Source organism: Chrysemys picta, chromosome 2 (assembly GCF_011386835.1).
Source record: "Chrysemys picta bellii isolate R12L10 chromosome 2, ASM1138683v2, whole genome shotgun sequence".
Lineage (NCBI taxonomy): Eukaryota > Metazoa > Chordata > Testudines > Emydidae > Chrysemys > Chrysemys picta.
In genome coordinates this window covers 156845691-156870422 of record NC_088792.1, presented here as the reverse complement: position 1 = coordinate 156870422, position 24732 = coordinate 156845691, and the positions used below count along the sequence as shown (strand labels likewise).

The window sequence follows — 24732 nt, the reverse complement described above, 5'->3', positions numbered from 1 at the left end:
ATCTGTTGCCTAAGTGACTTTTCTGATAGTTTTTTACTTTCTAAAATTTTATGTAGTACTATTCTGACTATGGTGAGTATACTTTTTGGACAGTTAATCAGACTTCTTGTCTTTTGCTTTTCATTGAATGTGTTTTTATTATCTGCCCCTCTTTCATAATGAATTCATCAATCTAGAGACTGAAATCAAGTTACTATTTGCAAATTTTGCATTGGTCCTTACATTTCTGGTAACCGTTCCAATTGTGTGAAGATTTGGTATCCAGTACCTTCAAAAATGCAGTAGTATTTGGAATTTACATTTTATTTCTTTGATATATAATTAACGTACTCAAATGATGAAAGAACTCCAAATTATTAAGTTGCCCTATCCGCTAAGGCCTCTAAGCCATTCAATAGGAAAAGGAAATTAACAAATGTTGCACATGAAAAGTTAATGTGGTTCAATGGTAAGTATAGAAAAGATGCCAGAAAATACATTGCTATATTCTACTTTATTACTTACCTGAGCCCTTTATACTACTACGTTCCATACCATCCACAAAATAATCATCTAGTTTTGGTTGTTTGCTTTATTTAAAACCCCCAAGAAAATGAAAATAAGTAATATAGTATTACTTGCAAAATAGAATTCAAAAGATGTTCTTAATTTTGTCTGACTAGAGAGACTTCTAGCTTATCTATCTTATGCAGTGAAGGGATGTAAATGATCTACATGGAAAATCTAAGGTTTGTTTATTTTATTAACTTACAAATGCAGCTCAGAACAAACCACCTTTTACAAAACAGCATGAACAGTTGCAGTTGAGTGAAGAGTTAGCATCTGAACGCAAGAGAGTTGCGTACAGGGAAAACTGGAAAGAAAAATTAACTAATGGTGATAAAACTCCAGCCAGTATCCAGGTATGCAAGATTGTCTCTCCACCAGAGGAGGTGCCCATCACTGAAACTACTACTGCTACAATTTCAAAGGTATGTGTATATCTTTAAGGGGGTGAGGGGAATTAATTATGAAATTGCATCAGCAGATCCCTCTTGTAGGAATTAAATTCACATAGTGAGCAGTGGAACTGCTAATGGAGCAAAAATCTGTTGGGGGATACTGGTGCATTGACTACATTGGAAATTTAGCCCCACCTCTGTCATCGTTAGTTCCTCTTCTGTCACCAGCAATTATGGGCCCGATACCACAGTGTGGATTTTTTTTTCCAATTTTCTACATGCGTAGGCTTAAAATATGTTTACAGTAGGCAAAGTCTTCTAATAGACAATGTTACCTTTTGTCTTGTAATCACACACAGTTTTAATTAAAACTTCCATTTACAGAAATGAATATTATTTTAATTTTGTAACTTACTACATTTGGCATCTGTAGATTTCTTGTACATAGGTCAAATCACACTTCAAAGTTCTACATGAGGGTAGAGCTTGATGATAATGGTACAGAGCAATACCTCTTCATTGGAAACACTCTCCATGTGTGCTCTAGGTTCTGCCAGTTACAACTATGAGATTCATGTGGACAAATTTGAACATGTCGGTTAACTAATGTAGTCATTCAGAAGAGATGCAAAACAAAGGTTCTCCATGCCTCTCCTCCTCAAGGAAAAAGGCATGTTATTGCCGCTGCACAAATAGGGGAAGGGGAGAGAAACCCTACTGGATGTAATACAAGTTCTACTTAAGATATACCATACATCAGAATTGCTAGTCCACTGGTCTATCTTGTCAGGTGTCCTGTCTGATAGTGGCCTCCACCAGAAGCTCCAGAGAAAGGTGCAAGTAACCTGCAACAAAAAAACAGCTCTTAGGGAAGTTTCTTCCTAACCCGCATCAGTTAGTCGGTACTTTGTTCCCTGAAATATATTACTACTTTATTTTCCTTATTTTTATTCCCAACTAATGTACCTCTGATTTTTCTCATGTACATACATTTGAAATCCTCTTTTGAATTCTGATAAGCTTTTGGCCTTGCTGATATTTTGTGGCAATAAAGTCAACTAAAGAGACTAGTAATGTGATAATGAAAACTATATTCCTACAGAAGGAATATTACCTGACTCTTTAACATGCATTATATGCTCAAAGAAAAAGGGAAAAAGTCATAAGCAGGAGTTGCTATTAAAGTCACTATTTGCCAACAGTTACCTCACAGTCCTTGCCTACAGATAGGTAACTTATTAGTCTATTTGATCCTGTACTGAGAGCCTTCCAAGTGAACTGCAAAGCCTTTTAATATTTTATCCTCGTCTTTCTTCTAAATGGGCCTCAGGCTTGTCTCCAGTTAAAATTTGGGGCTGGGGGTTGGTTTGGTTTTGATTTTGATTTACATTGGAAATATCAAGTCTTGCCTGCCTTGTGTGTGTGTGTGTGTTTTGAGGACTGGAACTGAGCATTTGTAGAGCGAGAGGATGTTTAGTCAGAAAGCTTAACTTTTTTGGTTCTTGATTTATTTACTGTTTAACTGAACCACTTAAGAGAGAAGCTTTTTTTGTAAAAGATTCAGCACTCCATCCCTTCAGTTTAGGATTGAGAGCTCCAATTCTTGTCCTCCAGAAGCTCCTCTGTCTTCCCTTGACTATCAGAGTTGATACATCAGAGGTGAAAAATAAGCATTTGAAACCACTCCTTTAAAAAGACTATTTAGACATAGAAACAAATTTCAATGAGCACAAACAAAATACATTTTCTTTATGGTTCACTGCTAATAACTTTAAGTAACAAAGCTGCATTCAGGTTTTTGCTTTAAAAATATCCATGACTTTTTATATTTTTTGAAAACTGTTTTACTGTGTTTCCTTGCATATCAGTATTCTGGTAAAAAGAGCTATAATTTCCTTTTTCTAGGAAATTCCCTGTACGCCACCAATTACTGAATCTGGAAGCTTATCTTTAGAGATTATTCCACTAACGGGCATCCCAAAGACACCACGCAGTAAGAAGATTCATCACTACTTTTGTTACTACTCTATTAGAAGCTTAAAAACTAAATATGCCTTATTAATTATGTTTCCATTTCACAAGCAGTGATGCTATCCTTTTATGATTAGGAGTTTCAAATACAACAGAAGTCAATATTGCTTTGTGCTGTATTACCAATGCTGGCAAAAAATGTGCCAGGGATGATAAAGTACTATTCAATTGCTGCTGCAGAGAGGCTCAAATTAATCTGGTTCCCAGATTTATGCAGCTCTTTTTGCTATAAACTACAATATTTGGAAATGCTTCTTTTAAATGAGAATTTAATAGAAAATTAAATATTCTGTACCCCAACAAGAGTAATAGGAGATTCTCAAGAGTGTAGAAAAGAAAATAACCCGAAGATAGGAAACAGTCTCATGTAAATGATTCTTTTGCTCTAATTTTTGATATTTATTAATCACTCTGAACCTCTAATGTTACCTTTAAAAAGCCTTTCTCTTCTAAAAAGCTTTATTTTATAACTAACAAGTATTACAACACAATACGAATTTACGCTCTAATAAGTGTCAATGCTCTTCATTCATACTTTAATGTTTCCTTTCTTTAAGTACTGCAGCTCTAAAAGCTATTTTAATGAGGAGTTAAGTACTCATATGAAAACAGTTTTCCAACTCTCAAAATATTTAGTCCAACAATTTGGAATGTGTTTTGTAAAGTTTTATGTCACATAAATAGTAATTATTTGAAGCATTCCTTGAAATAGAAATATCATTAGACTCGAAGAAAGGTGAGATTATAATTAAGGAACTTTTATGATTAACATAGATTTCACATAAAAGTGTGATAATCCATCTCTCATTGACCACTTCCCTTAACTGCATGTTAAACCTCCAGAAAATAAGGAAGTATAACAGAAATGCTGACACAATCTTAATAGAAAAGAAAATAATTGCAGTACTATATCAGCTATATTTTAAACACAGGAAATAAACTACCATATATGATATTGTATGGATGTAACTCATGCATAATGCATCTCTAATGGAGACCACAACACCAAAAATCTAACTTCTGAGGAATTCACACACTTAAGCAGCTTTTTGAGACTAAGTAGCAGCATGCATGTATTGCAACAAATGTTGAATTTTTTAACGTTAAATCTAAAGCCCTTAAATCTTGATATTTATGTATTCATTTTGAAGATATTACTTCTGAGTGCATCAGTGAGGAAGTTGGAGGTAATACTGGATCGCAGCTAAGCAGAAAGAAAGTTACCTTTGCAGAAGAACTGAGCTTGGAGATATTTGATGAAACCATGCCACCTGTTACGCCACCACAAAAGGGAAACCTTCCATCCAGTGAACAATCACATAACGGCTCCTCCTGCCTTCGATCTGTTCTGAAGAAAACACCAGTAAAACTACTGATGGAGAACGTGAAGGTTGGTGTATTGATCTCATCCATAAATATAAACTTGAAACGTTAAAGAAGCATTACTGTATTCACTACTCAGTAACTTTTTTTAACTGAACCATGTTTTCCAAGAAACATCTTTTTTGACTAATGGTATAACAAAATGCATTGGAAGTTGTATTAAACAATTGTTAGGTTGTGAAAGGGGTATGTCTGTGACCTTTTTTCATATACGAGGTTTGTCTGAATTTATTTTGAAAGTTTCAGGGGGCCTTCAACATGTACAGTACACATTCTAAAAAACAAGATTATCTAATGCTCAGTTTATGCTGATTACTAAGAATTATTTAAAGAAGATGACTTTCATTATCCTTTTTCAAAATTGAAACTTGGATAAATTAAACATGAACAGGCAAGCGTTATAACAATAATAGGTGTTACACTACTGTATTGATTAGACAGGAGTAACACTGTTGATCTTAATAGGAACTCGTAAGCAATACTACTGGCATGGAAGGAAATGAACCTCTTTTATTCTCTGATCTCTCAAGAAGTTGTGAAGAACTGCAAACAGGTCAGAAATTTTTATACGTTTCTAAACTGGCATAATCTTTATTTCCCATTAATTAAAAGGAACACTGTCAAGTTGAACTTGATGCTGTTGCTACTGGTCTCTTTGTTGCAGAACTTGAGGAAAGAGTGTAAGTAAGCAGTGCACAAATGTCATCCTATTTCATGGGATAGGTAGTACAACGAACAAAGAAAAAGAGGAAACTGTCTATATGCAAAGTACTATCAAATTCTCAAAGTGAATGGGGGAGGAAGGAAGACAATATCACTAATTTCTTTCTTTCAGTGATCTTTGCCATTATACAACAACAGGTACAAAACTTTAAGATGGAAACATGACTTCAAGTGGACAGTGCCCATTTAATATTTTTTTTAATAGTGAGAAGATATAAGAAAACTGAATATTTAATGTACAGCAATATCCTTGGGATATAACTTTTAAAATACTTTCAAAGTTAAAATGGTTTTTGTGAAAAATTGGTCACGGTAGGATTATATGATTGTCTGAAATTGCAAATGACAGAAGGGCTTACAGTAAGTAAAAAGTTACTTTTTAGCCTGTGGCCAAAATATCATCTTGAGCTGTGATCCTGTTGGACATTGAGTCAGTTCTTAACATGGAGAACTTTTAAGACCAGGAAGTATTAATTGGTTTGCTTAGTAGCAAGCTTCCTACCCTCTGACTCAGTACTTAATACTCCAGGACATACTGTAGTTCTGGAGGTGCCATTTTCACTATACTATGCCAAACTGAGGTTCTGACCACTAGAAGTTATAAAAATTCCATGATTCTTTTCTTAAATGTTACGGTATTTTCCCTGTTTCCTGGCCAAATTACAAATTTGGCCAAATTCCTACTGCATTATGGATTCCGCCTATCTAAGCTACTCTTGTAATGTCAGTTAGATGTGACTCAGTTTGCTTTGTCTTAAACTACTGTGTAGGATTGATGCAGGCTATTAAACAATGACCATGTCTTACCCGAGTGCTGACTGCACTTGAATGATGGAAGAAGATGGAGTGTGTGAGGGCTAGACCCCAGTATTGCAGCAGGGAAGGAATTGTCTCGCATAGGCATAACTCCTTTCCTGGACCCAGGCTAAAAGGAGATTAATCTGTAAAAGGGAGCATTCTGGAATTGGTGAGGATCTTACCGGTATTAAGTTTGATTAGACATAGATTTGCGCATTTTATTTTCTTTTGCTTGGTGACTTACTTTGTTCTGTCTGTTACTACTTGGAACCACTTAAATCCTACTTTCTGTATTTAATAAAATCACTTTTTACTTATTAACTCCGAGTATGTATTAATACCTATCGGAGCAAACAACTGTGCATATCTCTCTATCAGTTTTATAGAGGGCGAACAATTTATGAGTTTGCCCTGTATAAGCTTTATACAGGGTAAAATGGATTTATTTGGGTTTAGACCCTATTGGGAGTTGGGCATCTGAGTGTTAGACAGGAACACTTCTGTTAGCTGCTTTCAGGTAAACCTGCAGGTTTGGGGCAAGTAATTCAGACCCTGGGTCTTTGGAGCAGACGGGGGTGTCTGGCTCAGCAAGACAAGGTGCTGGGGTCCCGAGCTGGCAGGGAAAGCAGGGGGCGGAAGTAGTCTTGGCACATCAGGTGGCAGCTCCCAGGGGTTTTTTGTGATCCAACCCGTCACAGTGGCATAGTCGAGCAGGATCTGTGCACAACTGATTGCTTTCAGATACTGGTAGTGATTTTAAGTGAGTTTTAAGTGTGGTGGCTGGAAAACGGACAAAGTAGTTACTGGTTTGTTATTTTCTGTTTGCTTATTTCGGTTGAAGGAAGTAGGGACAGAAAAGGAAGCAAAATAAAGTCTGAACAATGAGCTGAGTGCATCTCAGTTTCAGTGAACTGCAGAGGGGGTGTGGCCCAGCAGAAGAAAGCAGGAAAATGACTACCAGTGAAGCAGCTAACAAACTAGAGCTGGCTAGACTGGAAGCAAAAGAGAAAGAAAATGAACATAAAAGAGTGATGGAGAGGGAGGAGGCTGCCCACAAGAGAGCCATGGAGGCAGAGACCGCAAGGGTGGAGGCAGAGACAACTGCCCACGAGACAGCTAGGGAGGCCCAGAAGCATGAACTGGCTGTAATGGAGTCGAAGAGACAAAACCCTCCACCTGCTGGCTCCACTTCCCCAAAAATCCATAAATGGGAGTGACTGTGTCCACAGTATGAGGAATCCAGCGATATTGCCTAATATTTCATCACCTTCGAGAGACTATGCACCCTCCATGCCATCCCTGAAGATCAAAAGATGACCACATTGATAGCAAAATTGACTGGCAGAGCACTGGACATGTTCAATAAGATGCATATTGATGATGCTTCAAACTATGGTAAATTTAAGGATTTGGTTTTGAAACAGTTTCAGGTTACACCTGAAACCTACAGGGTTAAATTCAGGAGTCTTAAGAGGGGATCTGGATTGAATAATGTGGCTTATGCCAATGAAATGAGAGATTTGGTAGATTGGGGGGGGTGCAGGGGGAGGCATTACAAGCTTCGAAGGGATATGTGATCTGGTTACTCAAGAACACTTCCTGAATATGTGCAGTGATGATGTAAAACAGTATTTGTGGGACAAAAAGGTAAATGCAGTGGGTGAATTAGCTGCGTTTGCAGACTTTTATGAGCAAGCACAAGCTGCAATCAAACATAAACCACTGGCAGAGGGGTACAGGGTCAGGGGAAAGCAGAATCACCGTTTTACTCCTGGGGAAAAAGGAGGCTGGGGGGTCACCTCCCCATTCCCCTAGTACTTTCCCCAAATTTCCTGTGCAAGCAGAAGAGCCCAAGAGGTGCTATCATTGTAAATCCAATGAGCACCTGAGGAATAGGTGTCCCTTGCTAAGTGGAAACAGGCAACAAGTAACACATGAAACTGTGGCTTCTCAGAGCCAGGCTGTGGCCTCTTTCCACACAGGATTTGTAAAGCTTGCTTCCACATAACCAAGCAATGAGCATATGCATGCTGTTAAAATCAATGGTGAAGTGCTTCTTGGATTGAGGGACACGGGTGCTGAGATTTCTGTGGTCAGGAGGGACCTGATCCAGGAGAAGGATTTGTTGCCGGGTAAAGTGGCAGAATTAGAGCTGGTAGGGGGTTACAAAGTCCTTGCACCTTTAGCTAAAGTACACATGCAAACTCGGGATCTGCAGGCTAAACTAACTGTTGCAACAGCGGCACACAATTTTGCACCGTTTCTACTGGGGAATGATTTCTTTAATGTGGCAGAATCTGTCCCATGGTTGGTTAGCAGTGAGAAGAAATCTTTGTGCTAAAAGCCCCGGAGGAGATGGGTGAAGTCACATGGACTGCTGAGGGAATAGGAGGGTGTCTCTTAGATTCCTCTGCAGCAGTAAAGGATGCAGCTTTGGAGGCAGGGATGGTTGTAGCCAGTTCCTGTAGCCCCGGGGCTCAAGGGAAGTTCCAGAGGGAAGGGCTGGACGAAGCCAGCTCCTTTTCCATAATCATCTCCCCGGGAGAGGGGGATGTACCACCTTGTAACGGGGGGCCACCCCGGTTGCTGACTGCCAGGAAGTTGCAGATCAGCAGGGGGCAGGACCTGCCCTGGGGTGCACAGAGACTTGTGTCCCGAAGGTGGAAGTTGGGGTCCTGGTGACCGCTGCGGTGGGAACAGACCCCAAGAGGACTCTGTAGCTGGGCGCCAGCCCAACCCGAGTGAAAGGGGCGGGATTTTGCTGGCCAGTGAAAGGTCTGTCATAGCTGGTAGCTGTGAGCCCACAGCTGGAGCAGGGTCACCTTCCCTTTTGGGGGACACAAGAGGGTCTGACCCAGAGGGAAGCCCAGATGGGTGGGGAGGGAGGCAGGCAGAGTCCCACCCACTTTTTGTAGGAAAGGACTTTTCCCAGGAGGAGGGTGAAAAGTCTGCGTTTAAAATGCCAGCCCCTCTCCTCTGGATCAGGTTTTAAGGGAAACCTGGGGGTCAGGTCTCCTGGAAGGGGGGAGTCCATCCAGCTAACCTGTTGGGAACAGAAAGTGGGGTGCCCAAAGGGGTCCAGAGCGCCCCATTGAAAGATGTTGTTCTTGCTACACTTGTAAGAGATAAAACTATCTCTCCAAGACAGGGCGGGGGAGAAATCTCTGCATTGGTGGAACTTCACAAGGGAGTGGGGTCCAGCCCAGAGAAATTCCAGAGGGAGGGGCCAAGGGCAGGCATGGTTGCAGTACACCCTTTCCTGGCCAAAGACCCAAACACATGCCTGAATTAGAAGCCTTCCCCAAAGAGGCAGAAGAATCTGCATCGGAGTGTCTACCAGAGGGCACAGAGAACTGGGAAAATGCAATTGATGCTAAACAAGTCCAATTGAGTGAATGAAGCCTGTCTACTGTAGATTTGCTGTTAACCTTGTGTCTTGCTAATTCACCTGTGGGATAAAACAAAAGAATTCATACTAGTGGTAAACCCTTTAAAGATGTGGGACATACCTGATTTGTGGAAGAAACTGTTGTACATGCTAGGGATGGTGACAAGACAGCCCCACCAGCATGTTACTTTTCAGCCCATACCTGTAAAAAGCAGCAAAAGCATAACAGGCCCATGCTGCTGTGTAGAAGGGGAAACTGAGGCACACCGCCTCATGGCATTGGTGGCTAAATGCCAAGACACTTCCACTTTAACAGATATTGCTGTCTGCATTCTGTTAGCAATACTACACCCCAACCTGTTTTCAGGCATCTGGGGATCAGGAACCCCAAAACTGGCTAGGATCCTTAAGAATGACATCATATGGCTTAAAGGTACTGAACAGGAGTGTGACAAACAGGGATTTTACATGTACTGCTTCCGCCATGGACAGTGTCCAAGTCTCTGGCAGTAAGCTCGGGGAGGGTATGATGGTATCTCCCATAAGGCTTTATGGAAATATGCTTAGAATGTGTTTTATGCTACATATGCCATGTAACATATCTCAAAGGTTATGATCTACTGAATGTATTAATCCTATTTGTATGCATGTATCATTTTTGTATTCGAAGTTATGAATGTTATGAATGTTGGCTATGTACTGGCTTGATTTCTAAATAACCCTAAGGCTTGGCTACACTCGGGACTTCACAGCGCTGCCACGGCAGCGCTGTGAAGCGCAAGTATAGTCACGCCGCCAGCGCCGTGAGAGAGCTCTTGCAGCGCTGTATGTACTCCACCTCTCCGAGGGGAGTAGCTTGCAGCGCTGCAGGCACTGATTACACTGGCGCTTCACAGCGCTGTACTCACTGCACTTAGGGGGGTGTTTTTTCACACCCCTGAGCGCAGCAAGTTGCAGCGCTGTACAGCGCCAGTGTAGCCAAAGCCTTAGTAGAGCATTTGGTCAGTTCCTGGAGAAAGGAATGTTGAAATTAAGTACTTAATCAAGAAACGCTTAAAGGACAATTTTCAGAGTAGCAGCCCTGTTAGTCTGTATCCGCAAAAAGAACAGGAGTACTTGTGGCACCTTAGAGACTATATAAATTTGTTAGTCTCTAAGTTGCCACAAGTACTCCTGTTCTTTTTAAAGGAAATGGATCTTGGAATGCTCCAATCCACATAAGTCTACCTGAGGACATTCAAGGTAGCATGTAAACAATGGATGCCACTTGTAAAAACTGTGAGTCATGCATGGACATGTGACTTACCCAGGTGACTCCTAAACTTCATCTTGGAGCTGGACTTTGCATACAGGTGAGGAGGGAGTCTCCACCCAAAAGAGAGAGTCTATTTAAACACCTGGGAGACCCCTCCATTTTATCTTCAGCTGGCTAAAGAGAGAGCATCTCCACTCCCCAGGATACTTGGAAGAAACTGGAACAAAGGGCAGTGACTGCAAGGGGTGTGAGTGATTGCTGGACCCAGGCTAAAAGGAGATTAATCTGTAAAGGGGAGCATTCTGGAACTGGTGAGGATCTTATCTGTATTCAGTTTGATTAGACCTAGATTTGCGCATTTTATTTTATTTTGATTGGTGACTTACTTTGATTTTATTAAATACAGAATGTAGGATTTAAGTGGTTCCAAGTAGTAACAGACAGAACACTTTTTACTTATTAATTAATTCAGAGTATGTATTAATACCTGTCAGAGCAAACAACTGTGCATATCTCTCTATCTGTGTTATAGAGGGCGAACAATTTATGAGTTTGCCCTGTATAAGCTTTATACAGGGTAAAATGGATTTATTTGGGTTTAGACCCCATTGGGAGTTGGGCATCTGAGTGTTAGACAGGAACACTTCTGTTAGCTGCTTTCAGGTAAACCTGCAGGTTTGGGGCAAGTAATTCAGACCCTGGGTCTTTGTTGGAGCAGACGGGAGTGTCTGGCTCAGCAAGACAGGGTGTTGGGGTCCCAAGCTGGCAGGGAAAGCGGGGGGGGGGGGGGGGGGGAGGGAGAGGGGAAGTAATCTTGGCACGTCAGGTGGCAGCTCTCAGGGGGTTTCTGTGATCCAACCCGTCACAGGTGGAACCAAAAATGTGCTTAGAGTGTGTGTGTGTGGGGGGGGGGGGGGGGGGGATGGAGGAGCAGTGACACAATATCCCTTTATCTCTTTGCACCCAGAGCCAAGGTCCAGGTTGTTGTACAGAGGCACAGCTGAGTTATATGCAGCCCAGGCCACAATCTTGCCCCTAATTTATTAGTTGGTAAAGCACTGTGGATGAAAGGCACTATGTATGCAAGATTACTATAATGTTCACTTACATAAACACTTCACAATTTAGAAACATGAGCGGTTCTCCATACCACCCAACCAATATATCCCCTTCTGTTCTGAAGTGACTATCTTTGATAGGTAGTAGTTTAGTTTAAAAGATGCTCATTGCAGTGGTGGTGGATGGATAACTGCCCTCCCAGGTTGGACTGAGACCCCGAGCATGCAGGCTACTGAACTGATGTAAGGTGACAACTAACTTTTGATAGTTACGGTGAAAATGTTAGAACAATATCATTTAACACTAACTTTCAAGCAATATTTGGATACGTCAGAACCTGGCAGTCCATCTTACCTGTTGAATAGCTTCTTCAGATGGAACCTGATAAAAGAGTAACTCTGGGATTCCTTTTTTGTAGTCAATAGTTTTCTATTTCTTCCTACCAAAAACCATAAAGCAATTAATCTTCAGTTATATTTGAGTTTCTTGTAAAACTAGGTCTCCTATATTTTTGTCTCCTTTTTCCATAGTTCTCAAATCTGTAATACTGTAGATCCATACTGAAAAATCCTGTTGACTTCATTAGGAATTCTGTGCTTGAAATAATTGCCTGTTCAAGTCGGTAAATAAAATAAGAGAATTTAAAGTGTAATATTTCCATTAATCGCATTTGAGGTCACTATGAATTTAATATCTTTTGTTACAGATAGAAGCAGTACTAAAACAATAGACACAACAGATGAGTACAGCTCTGAAAAGCCAATGAAGAGAAAGAAGGTTACTTTTGGAGAGGAGCTAAGCCCAGAAGTATTTGATAAAACCTTGCCTGCAAATACACCATTGCATAAAGGAGCGACCCCAATCAGTAACCCAGGCTCACAAAGCGATAGCCCTTCCACAGTAATAAGTCCTATGAGAGAACCTTTATCCCAGCCAAATTTTGATGACTGTGATGGTGATGATGTGAGTTTGCTTTAATTTATTACAATGGCTACTTAATCTCTACAATCAGTTTTATCATTCCATTTTGTTCTTTTTTTAAAAAAAATTTGAAATGTCAAATTAGTCCAGATTTTAACATCTTGGAATGGTTACTCTTTAAACATTAAATTGTTTGCTTCATTTGCCTTAGGCATCCTGCATAGCTGTTCTGCCTGCAGATTTGCCATTTGGAGTGAATTCTGTTACAATATTGGAAGTATGTCGTATTTAGCCTCATTTTGTTTCTTGAGCCTTTCATACTTTTTGTAGAGACATTATGAAACATGGTATGTGTGACAATTAGTAAGCTCTTTCATCCTGTAAAGAAAGGAAAATTCCATTAGGTCATTCATATGCCACTTTAAGCAGGTTTTTGAAATATTGAAAGACGTGTGTGTGTGTGATTTTTAACATTTATTTTTGTTTTTGTAAATACAGGAATATGTTAAGCCTCTTCAAGAGTCTGTAGCAGTCCCTGAGAATAGGAAAGGTAAAGTTGGGTTATAATATGGTTTCTTAATTTGTATATTTGATATCTCTTAGCATAAAGATGCCAAGGACACATGCTTACATTTGATATTGAACTATGTTTAATGCTGCTGTTTGATAAAACTTGAAAATAACTTTGGGATAAACAAGACACAATGTTGAAGCATCAGAAATGTTAATTTTTCACTGGCTCATAGGCCAACTCAGTCTCACTGAAGCCTCAGAATTTGTGTGTGTGCCTGGTCGAAGTTGAATTTATTGCTTGTTTTTCATGTTTTTAACTGAGTGCCTAGTGTGATCAGCATGTAAAAAATGTATGATGATGTGGTGGACATAAAGGCTTTATCAGCAAGCATTTAGGATTTGATTTCACATTCTGCCTAAAAGGTTCTCTTGGTTAGACCTACTCATTTATAGCCTGATCATGCACATTGAATCATTGGGAGTTTTGCCATTGATCCCGATTGGGTACAGGATCAATCTCTAGGACAACGTTAACTCCTGGTGAAATATGGCTCTTTAACTGCGAGGTCCAACATGAACTGGGCTTAGTAACTTGGATATATCTGTTTGTTTGGTTTTTGGGTTTTTTGTTTTTTGGGGTTTTTTTGTTTTGAAGTCTGTATTAATATAGGGATTTTTACAATGTAAATAACAAACAAAAGCCAAAAACAAATTAAAACTCTAAAAATAAACAAGGTATGTGCATACCTCTTTTTAAGTAACCACGTTACTTTGCTGCTGTAATCTTTGTCCTCCCTTTCCTTACCCCAAGCCCTTCAGTTTTTCATGTACCTGCTTGTCATATTTTGATCTACGACTGTAATTTTTTTTTCAGGGAAAAGGCTGTCTTGTATGTTTGTTTAAAGGGCTTGGCATACTTTATACACTAAACAAATAAGAGTAATTTAAAAAAAGGTGAGACAAGGTGTATAGTGAGAGGAGATATACCTGTCTTGGGAAATTTCAGGTATATCTGCTGTTCTTAGTTTAACCAAGATTCTTCTTTTCCAGTGTATTTAACAGAAATGAATTCCTTTGATAACAAAAACTCTTGTACCAGAATAACCCGGTCCTCTACTAAAAGAAAGGTAAGTGTCTTTTAATATTTTCTTTTGGTAATTTTTATTGAACTTCCAAATAACTCAAATATTAATAACTTTTTGTATTGTTAGATTTTGGTGACAAATGATTGAGAGCTTCCTTTAAATACTTTTTAAAAATAAATATTGGTAAGGTTAACAAAACAGTGATACTTTCATAATTTTATTTTAAAAGTTGGTTTACTTTTTCCACACTCAATCTTGCACAATTATAAACTCTTCTTGATAATTTTCAAATTTCATTCCTGTTCACTATATAATTTTTTTGATTGCTGTAAGATCTTCAGGATATATGTGTGCGTGGTAGGGTTAACATTTACAGTTAGGTCAGTATGCTGCAGGTAGTGATTGATTGGTGTTCCAGCTAGCAATATTAAAGAATGTGTTAACTTGCTGGCCCAGTAGTCTAATAGCAGCATGACACCCAACTATTAGATATCAGGAACTTGTGGCTCACAGAGTTTCTTGCACAGGATTCTATCATATTCCAATACTATCCCTTACTAGACTCACTGCATAGAGGTGTATAGCTCTAGTTACAGGTTGGGGCACTTTAATGAGGAAATAGGATAGGCCAGAAGACCAATCCACCCTCCTTAAAATAAATATTTAAAAAGGACAATATTTAACTGCATGGGGTGGGGGTAAAACTTTCTTCCCCGCTGCAATAATATTGCTATCGTGACTTCGTTGGTTAATCAAGTGAAATAAACATAAGATTTATAACTTTGAGATTGTTATGGCTTCTGTACTCTTTTTAAAAGAATTGATGTTCCTCAACAGTATATCAACATTTCAGAAGAGACTGGTGTTACCATCTCGACAGATATAACAGCCAAAAATGCTCAAGATATTAAAAATCTAAGAAAGAGCAAGGTTCAAAGAGGAAAGGAAAACAAATCTGCCCCCAAAAGGATATCCGTAAGTAACCGCACACTGCAGTTGTGTGAATATCTCACTCAATTTTTCCTGCCCTAGATGACTCCTGAAACTAGTTTCTCATGGATGTCTTCAGTAATTACAAGATCTGCTCATAATGTTTTTTTGGCGGGTTTGTTTTTATGCCAGTGCCAACACATTTTTTTTAAATCTTACAGGTGTCTCACTCTCACTAATCCCTTCCTGTACCACTGGTGAAGCTGGGCCCAATAGCCTTTATATACCTATAACTTTTATACCATTTTCCTTAAGACCTCTCTTATGAGAGGCAGGGGTAACCTCGTACAACAGTATAGCACAGAAAGGACCCCTTAAGCTTTCTCTAAGATGTAACTCCCATACCAGTTATTGTATTCAACAATGAATAACTTTGGTCCAGTTACACCATATTTTCTTAAAATATTACCTAAATGTATGCTTCTCCCTATAAATAAACTGTTAGTTGATATAGATTTATTGGAAAAACTTAAAAGGGATAATACTGTTTTTTCTAAACCTTTTCAGAAGGTAAAACTTAGAGGTTATGGAGGAAAAAGAGGAAAGAAAAAGGTAGAAAAATCCTTGTATGGTCAGAGAGAAGTAGCTTCCAAGAAACCTCTTTTGAGCCCAATTCCTGAGATCCCAGAGGTCTTCTCTTCTGCACCATCTTCTCCAAACTCACCTAAGACACACATTCTGCTCTTCTCAGGTAATAGTCTTTCTCCCTTTCAGACACTTTCACTTTTGATTTAATCAATGATAAAACTGTAAAAGCTGTTAACTTTCTTGCCTCTATGCATATATAAAAAGTCTAATAAATCTGAGCTTTATCATCTTGTGAAGAAGAATCCTGGAGAAAGTGGGGGAGAAAAAAAAATCATACTTCAGTGATATGATCCAGGAAATCTACGGTGCTGTTACAAAGCCCCAGCTGGATAAAACTGCACTCTTACAATGTAGCAATTTAAATTTAAATTGTTACAAGAAGAGCCCATCAAATAAATGGGGTGATTGGGTAAGGCAGAAAATCCTTGAGGTGGTCAATCCTAAACTTTGTTTTTTGAGGGTTGGTTAGGTCCTCAACCTCAGGCTATCTTGTGTGATTTTTAGTTTACAGTAATTTTTTTAATGAATGGATTGACACAACTGAGGGACCATAGAGGTACACTTCATCCATTACATTAAAGAAAAATATTGGCCAGGTTATTCTGAAGACCTTGGAAAAATTTGAAATCTGCATGTTGTTAATCACTGATATGCCCAAAGGATGTTTTGATTAGCTCACTTGCCAAATTATATCTACATTTTTGAGCTTTGGACAAACTCCTAATGAGATTTAAAAAAACAAAAAAAATTTTTAGTCTTAAGCATCTATGAACAAACTGGAAATCTTAGTTTCCCTGTCTACCTCTGTTTTAACATTTTACATATAGTGTAAGTCTGTGCACGCACACAAAGCTATGGTTCTCTAAAGAATGGGTTCTCAGGATTTTGGAATCCTGTGACCCCATATCATGTGACCTCAAAGTTAGTCTGTATAGATCTAGATCTGTTCCTCCTTTCTAAAAACTGCAACCACTACCTTCCAGTTTGTCTCCTGGTAGTGAGGGTCAACTATTTTATAGATATTTTAGTTAAACTGATATTTCCGCCTCATGAATACTATCTTTTTATTTGAACACCAGCAATATGCTTCACACTGCACAAAAGAGAAGACTTGTTTCCTGCTCTCGGGCGCTTAAGTTCTCAGACAAAACAGGCATGTTGCACAGGATGACCAAAAGATCAGTATCTCATAGTGCTGCAAAAATGTTATGGCTGGAAAGAAATAGTTAGGATTCTTTAAACTAAAAATTCATTAGTTGGTACTACAGTTGAGACTTGTGAAGTGTTCTGGTTCATTTTGAAGGATTTGAAAGAAGAGAAGGTAATTGCTTGTCTTATCAGGACAGGAAGAAAGTTTCAGGCATGTGTATCATAAAAGGAAGTGCAAAGGAGGAGTGTGAAGGAAACAAATGGAATAGTAGAAGTGGGAAGCTTAGTGCACAGTACTAAATTTAATACAGTGAGGCATACAGAATATGAATTGTAATATTTAATTTTCAGGGGGGACCTTGTGACTATAATGCAATAGTAAGTTAAGCAGCTAGAAGAAAAGATAGACTGATTAGAAGCAGCATGGTGTCTTGACTACTGTAGCAGGCAGGTGGCCTGCTGCCATGTTGGTTATGATAGCTTGGAGCATGTCATCTGTTAATAAAATTCTCTTTCCGCCATGAGAGGGAAGGGTTAATGCTTTCCTTCACCTGCACCCCTGGATCCTTTAAATTTTCCCAGTCAACCCAATGTGGAGTGATCTTTCCACTGGGAATTGTGATATTTTACCTCTCAAATCAACTTCAAGTAAACCCTAACTTAATGGGAAATGAAGAGGCATCTCAAATGCTAGTATCAAAGCCTGTTTTGGATTAGTGTTTCTGGGCAGCTCATAATTCTGCCCATGATTGAAACGATATTGCCTAGCTGGTCTTGATGCACGTTAACATGTCAGGCCGCCTCTGAAAGTATGCTGCTTCCCTATGCCTTTTATTAATTTGACTGAAGCCAGTCGGTCTCTTTCAAACTTTCCTATAAAATTCTGATTATTTGTAGAATGGTCTGACTAGAAAGACTGTATGCTTGGGTAGATGACCGGTGCGGAATAGCTTTGACAATAACTGCCAGTGTTAACTACTTGAAACTGCTGTTCTTTGGGAGGAGAGTGTAAAATACTGTGACGGTTTTACTTCTTTGTAATAAATTGAAACTTTACATTTACTTTCAGGTATTCTCTTGAGTATAAATTTGTGTCAATATAGCTTTTTTAAATTGTAAACTTTATATATCCTTTTAGATTATTCCAAATCCAGCAATGTACACATAGGATCTATGAATGAAGTCGCTGAACAGAAAAAAGTGGTTGGAAGAATCAAAAGGAAAGTGCCTATAACAAACAAACGTCCAAACACTAAAGAACTTGACATTGTAGAAGCCAGCAGCACCAGTGGCATTGAGTGTCAGTCATCAGACAGTGGCCCTGATCCTGCTTCAACCATTAATATTGAGGTGCTTAATATACAGGAAAACATTCAAACAGAAAATGAGCTGGGATCATCCTTAATGTCACTAGAACAGAAAGAGAGTGATGTTTGTGTGAATAATCAGACCAATGAAGAAGACCGCAATAAGACCAGCTGTCAGCAGTCTGAGCCCAGTCTTATGAGAGAACACACTTCACCTATCATTGTAAAATCAAATTCTCTTTTGCCACTACTAAACACTATTATGCAAGAAATTAAGAGCACTTCCCCACTTGATACATCTGACAACAAAGAACATGAAAAAGTGAGAGATGTCTTAATAGAAAATGAATGTGTACTGGAAAGTGATCATCCTTCAAGTAACTCAGAGATGCTAAATGAGCTAGAGTTCTTAAACCTGCAGGACATCCGTGTAAGTGAAAATGCTCAAACTGGATGTTCTGTTACAGACTTTGCAAGAGAACGAACAGCTGACAGTGATGCCAGTCTTAAAAGGTTCAAAAGGCCTTCAAGAAAAGGCAGAAGCACTATGTACCTTTCTGAACTTGAGAATCTCCATTTTGAAGCATTTGGAAACAATCTCTCTAGTTCTTATTCTAATGAGCAAGAACCCCGAATAGAAAATGACTCAGAAATGTTTAGTGATCTACATTACTCTATAGAACAGTCCTTCTTGAAGGCGAATGAGGATCATGAAAAAAAGGTAAGACGGAGTATGAGGCTGCATAAAAATGCAGAAAATGAGGGACTTGCGTGGATTAAAATACCTACTGAGATTCACAAGAACTCTTTGTCAGATTCTGCTTGCAAATCGAGGAGGACGATGTCTGCATCCATCTTTAAAGAATCTGAGAACATTAATCAAAGACAAGAAAATTGGATCCAATTTTCAGCTTTGGGGAAAGAGAACAATGAATGTGTTCCTGTTGCAGGGGGTTCTTGCAAAACACGCAGGAGGAGCATGTGTGCATCCGCTTCCCAGGAAACCAAAAATATAACTCAAACACGGAAAAAGAGAAGGGCAAGCCTTGTGTACAATAATAAAAATTACCAAAAGGAGTCTGAAGTGGAAGTATCCTTTGAGAACCATTCTAATGCCTAGGCAGATTGGGCCATCCATTTTTTTTTTTTTTTTTTTTAAAGGTCAGTATTTGAATGTAGATTTTCTTTGGCTTCAATTCAGTTATCTGTATTTAAGTCACTTAAGTAATGCCCTATTTCTATTTCTCTGGTCACAGACATTTGTATAAGTATTCAGTTTATTTGTTCGTTTGCCAAGTAACCTAAATTGTCCTTTAGCTTGACAGTTTCAAAATGCTTGGCGAAACAACTGAAGAAAAGCTAGCTCAGCATTGAGAGTACAGGTGTATTAGTCAGCAATGATGGGCAAACAAGGGTGAAGTTTTAATCTCTTGATGCTAGGAATCAGCACTTCCTATTTCTAGCAGAAATGGTACTGATCGCAAAGCAAAGTGATGAAATATTTCTTATAAGAATACTGGGAGCTACAAGGATTGATTCATTGAAGCAGTAGTAAAAGCTGTAACAAAAGTAACTGTCAAGAGAATAAATACACACTTTGATTATTTATTGGAAATATAAGGGGTTTCAGTCAGTTGAGGCAGAAGAACACACACGCCTCCTTCCTGTGGAAAGGATAGCCGTAGAAACTACTGAATTGTATCCCAAGATACATTTTGTTCCGTTGCTGTGACATTTACAGCCAAAGGAGAATAGTGTTTATAGAATAGTCTGCTTGTCTTAGGCACAAGACTTCTTTAAGGAGCAAGACCCAGTTGCTTGCTCACATTCTTTAGGATTCTTTATATTTAGATCTTTTCATATTTAGACCCACTTGGGGGGAAAAAAAATTACTCTAAAATACATACTGTACTATGGAAGTCCAGGGTTTCAAATGTTCTGTTGCCTTGATTTTTTTGAGGCAGGAATTATGGTTGATTATACTTAGCCTTGTGGAAAGCACATAGCAGTATGTGTTTGCCTTTGAAACTTTGGAGTGGTTACTGGATAAGATACAGTTTATAGGCAGACTCAATATGCATATCCAGCTCACTGTGGTACAATCAGTAAGTGAAGTCTCTCATTCCTTCACTTGCATAGAGAAATGCCAGCAACCACACACGTGGCTCTCACCTGTTGTGGGAAAAGAGAACCAAAGCTTATGGATCAAAAAAAGCAATATTGACAAACTGTTTAGGGGGGGTGGGAAATAATTCATTCTTGATGGTGTTGGGTCTTCTTGACAGAGCATGAGTCAAACCCTAATTCCATTGTATTTTGAAGCCTACCGTCACAGTCTGTAAAAACCTGAGTTTGTCTTTACTAGTTGAGCTATGATGGCTTCAGGAATACCCTTCCAGCTGTAATTGTTTGAAGGATTGATATTTCCTATCTGCTGAATCCTGCTTTTATAAAAAATTACTTTTGAAATCCATGTAACTTTTTTTCCAGATTTCAAAAACAAGCTAACAAATAGAGATCCTCTACAACTAACATAACAGTGAAGAAAGCTCCTGCTGGGATGCAGACTTTTCCTATGTTCTGCAGAGACTTTGCTTTACCATCTTGGCACCAGCAGGTCTGGAGCTCCCACTGCTATGGACTTGTGTTCTTTTCATTCGCAACTAATTAAGAAATCCCAATTTCTGCAGAAGGATTGATTGTTAAGCATGTTTAATCTTTACTGTATACAACACTTCCTGTTTTAATGTTTAAAGTTAAACTGCCTAGAAAAGAATATGAACATGTCCAGAAAATGAAGTACAGTACTGCATTATGGATGTTTTAAATATTCAGTGTATATGTACCCAATACAGTACTCAGTAGTTGACCTGCCATCTTAGTGTTTGCTTATTTCTAGTTTGAGCTATAGAATATAAAATGTTGAATATGGTCTACTTAACACAATCAGTATTGTTTTCATGTTTCATGCTGTACTACTTCAACTGTGAGGTGAAATATGCCAGCTGTAAAACAGTTTCTTAATATTGAAAAATCATCTCTGTTGTAAACCTGTTTGACCACTTTGAGCTGGAATAAAATTTCTTATGTACTTCTGGTAAAGTTAGAAAATCATATTGAAACACTGTCTGTCTTATCCTATCTGCAGAGACCAACTGCCAGTCTTTCAGAAAACAAGAACTACTCAAGCAACTTTGCAAGAAACTTCATCAAAAGATATCATTTGTGTTGTACTGTTGATTTCAGTGACAGTTCTTCATCAGGACCCATCCACTTTCTTTTACTGTTTCATCAACCTTTTTTTCAAGTCTTCCATTAACTAAATGTTTGCACGTTTATCTGTTCTTGCTGTTCTCCACATTTTTGGAACTTGAACTCATTTCTCGAAGATAGAATATGCTCTCTCTAATGGGGGGAGGGATAACTCAGTGATTTGAGCATTGGCCTGCTCAATCCTTGAGAGGTTGTGAGCTCAATCCTTGAGAGGGCCATTTAGGGAACTGGGGGAAAAATCTGTCTGGGGATTGGTCCTGCTTTGAGCAGGGGGTTGGACTAGATGACCTCCTGAGGTCCCTTCCAACCCTGATATTCTATGTTAACAAAATTAAATCTACCACAGTGAAAATTTTAGACTTTGGTTTAGAACAGACCTACACAACATACGGGCCGCATGTGGCCCACGTGGGCTCACTGTGCGGCCTGAGGGGGGGTGGAGTAGTTGGGCTCTCTGTGCGGCCCGCTGGGGGTGAGTAGATAAGTGGCAGGGTGGGGCCAGCCAACGGCTAGCCGGATGGGCAGGGTGGTGAAGAGGCCAGTGGCAGGCTGGGGAGTGAGGGTGAGCCAGTGGCAGGGGGCGGGGGCAGCAGCAGAAAGTAAGAGGCCAGCGACGGGCAGGCAGGTGAGCTGGCAGGGGGGGGGAGGAAGTGGGCGGGCAGGGGGAGGGGGGGCTGAGGAGGTGAGCCGTGGGGGGTTGAGGAGGCGGGCAGGGGGGCTCCCTGTGAGCTGCTGGCGTGGGAGGGAGGCTGAGGAGGCAAGCGGGGGGGGGGTGAGGAGGCGAGCCGGGGGCAGTGGGGGCTGAGGAGGCGGGCGGGGAAAGGGGGGGGCTTTATACCTGGCAGGGGCGTGAGGAGGCGAGCGGCAAGTTGGTGGCTGACCTGTTCTACTGATCTTGTCTCATAAAAATTGGTCCTTTTTGCTGCTTTTCTCTGGGCTAGGGGTTGTCCCAATGCTGTAAAGAGGGTGTTACCAAAGGAAAGTGCTTGCTTCTAACCCCCGAGGCCATCAGTATGTCTGCTTTTCTCTAGTCAACCCACTTGACAAGTTTAATTGTCCTTGGTCTGCAAAAAGAACAGGAGTACTTGTGGCACCTTAGAGACTAACAAATTTATTAGAGCATAAGCTTTTGTGGACTACAGCCCACTTCTTCGGATGCATATAGAGTGGAATAAATATTGAGGATATATATATATATATATATATATATATATATATATATACACACATAGAGCATAAACAGGTGGCAGTTGTCTTACCAACTCTGAGAGGCCAAGTAAGTAAGAGGGGGGACAAAAAAAAAAAACAACTTTTGAAGTTTTTTTTGTTGTTGTTGTTCCCCCTCTTACTTACTTGGCCTCTCAGAGTTGGTAAGACAACTGCCACCTGTTCATGCTCTGTGTGTGTGTGTGTGTATGTATGTATATGTATATATATATATCCTCAATATTTATTCCACTCTATATGTATCCGAAGAAGTGGGCTGTAGTCCACGAAAGCTTATGCTCTAATAAATTTGTTAGTCTCTAAGGTGCCACAAGTACTCCTGTTCTTTTTGCGGATACAGACTAACACGGCTGCTACTCTGAAACCTGTCCTTCCCATCCCCTCTCCAAAGGTTGCAGCTGTCTGGAGGTGCTGCCTTCCATGCCTTCTATTCACACCTCCATTCATTCAACAGAGCAATTGATTACAAAGTGGGGGGGAAAAATCTTATTTTACTTCTAGCAAAAAGACACTTTTCTTTTACCTTAATCATACTACCTTAGGGACCTGCTATAACACATTACCAAGGTTCAATACCGCTGTTTCGGCGGTGCGGTGCTGGGGAAGGAGGGTTTGTTTCTGCGGGGCGGGCAGCACTGGGGTGGGTGCGGGTGTTTCGGGGGGCGGGAGGTTTCAGCCCTCAGCTGATTGCTTTGGAGTAATATGGCCCTCGCTGCTTTACTAGTTGTGCAGGCCTGGTTTAGAAGATAGCATATTCAGTAAATTTTGTTGGAATAGCAATATCTTTGTTTTACCAGCAGAGGGCAGTGTGGCATGAATTTTGCACTGGAGTAGACATAGACAAACCAAACTTCTTTGTGAAAACTGTCATGGATTTAAAAAAAGTTTTAAACAGTTCCCAGACCAGAATACTGAAATGTCATAATTACTTGTTGGTTCAAAACAAACTGGTAATAGCAGCTAACTCTGGTACTCTGATTTTATACTTAATTAATTTTCTTGCCTATTTCATAGCTTGTGGGGTGGGGTTGGAAGAAATTATTTAAAGGTTAAAATAAAACTAAATTCATCTTATAATTAATAACATACTGTAATCAGTATGAGATAGTAAGCTCTGTGAAGAGCCCACGCCTCACCTTGTCTTGCAAGACTGGGTATTTCTATTGGTCTTGACTAAAATTGTACTTTTTCCTGGAATATATTTTTCACTAGGCACTTAAGACAGTTTGTTTTACACGGTGTATATGTTCCACTGCAGATATCTTACAGGAATAGGGTGAGCCTCTTTAGTCCAGTATTAAAGAATTTGTTCAGGTGCTGGGAACATCCTAATGTCTCTAAGTAAGGCTGGAGACAAACTCTCCTTGTGTGAAAGATGTATATCCCTTTTTCTTAAAAATAGGATATCTAAGTATAAATAGATTTTCTTTCCAGCATAATTACCCCCAGTGATTTGGGGGGATGGGGGGAGGTGGGTGAGGAGAGAGACCTGGTTAAAACAAATGTGTAAACAGGACCACGGTATGTTTTATCCATATCCTTGAATCCTGTGTAAGATCTACAGTCACTTTTGCTATTGGACACAGCTCTGTTGCCCGCTGTGTGCAAATCTTTTTTTAACAAAGATGATATGCAGTATCACTTGCATGTCCATTGCTGAGTACCATTTACTTTGATTCATCCACCAGCTGCTTTAGCATTTAAACTTTCTTAGAAATCACTTGTCTTCCATATATGCGGTATTAACTAAAATTTTAAACTTCTGCCTAGTCAGAAATTGTTGTAAGAAAAAATAATGAACCAGAAGATGATTGAGGAAGACTGAGATTATAAATGGGATTTGCAGGGGTTATCTGAGGCTAGAGGTTAGAACCTGAAAAGAGGTGGAAGAAATTGTTGGGATGCAAGCAAGTGTAGTGAGAGTCACTAGGGGTAAGATAGAAGATAGGCCACACACTAGGAATAAGGATAATGAGACAGTTCTGGTGTGGGAGGGTCATTGGACTTTGGAGGAAAGCAGATATTCTGGGATAGGAGGCTTTTCACCCGTGGCGGGGTGTGTGTGTGTGTGTGTGTGTGTGTGTGTGTGTGTGTGTGTGAG

At 39.6% G+C, this 24732-nt stretch overlaps 1 protein-coding gene across 18 annotated transcripts in view; it reads left to right on the top strand.

Annotated features, from left to right (window-relative positions):
• CDCA2 (cell division cycle associated 2) overlaps positions 1–21233 on the top strand; it is a 29055-nt gene extending 7822 nt beyond the window's left edge. For 10 of the 18 annotated variants that reach the window (XM_005285173.5, XM_005285169.5, XM_065584485.1 and 7 more), the window contains 10 exons: positions 760–971; positions 2847–2934; positions 4124–4362; positions 4821–4908; positions 12285–12541; positions 12998–13049; positions 14063–14139; positions 14935–15072; positions 15595–15778; positions 17963–21233. In XM_005285173.5, coding sequence (XP_005285230.2) covers positions 760–971; positions 2847–2934; positions 4124–4362; positions 4821–4908; positions 12285–12541; positions 12998–13049; positions 14063–14139; positions 14935–15072; positions 15595–15778; positions 17963–19251 — 2624 coding nt within the window. In that variant the 3' untranslated portion in view covers positions 19252–21233. The remainder of the gene's footprint in view (positions 1–759; positions 972–2846; positions 2935–4123; positions 4363–4820; positions 4909–12284; positions 12542–12997; positions 13050–14062; positions 14140–14934; positions 15073–15594; positions 15779–17962) is intronic. The other 8 variants (XM_065584480.1, XM_065584482.1, XM_065584487.1 and 5 more) reach the window with 1 other exon arrangement.
• The last annotated feature ends 3499 nt before the right edge of the window (positions 21234–24732 follow it).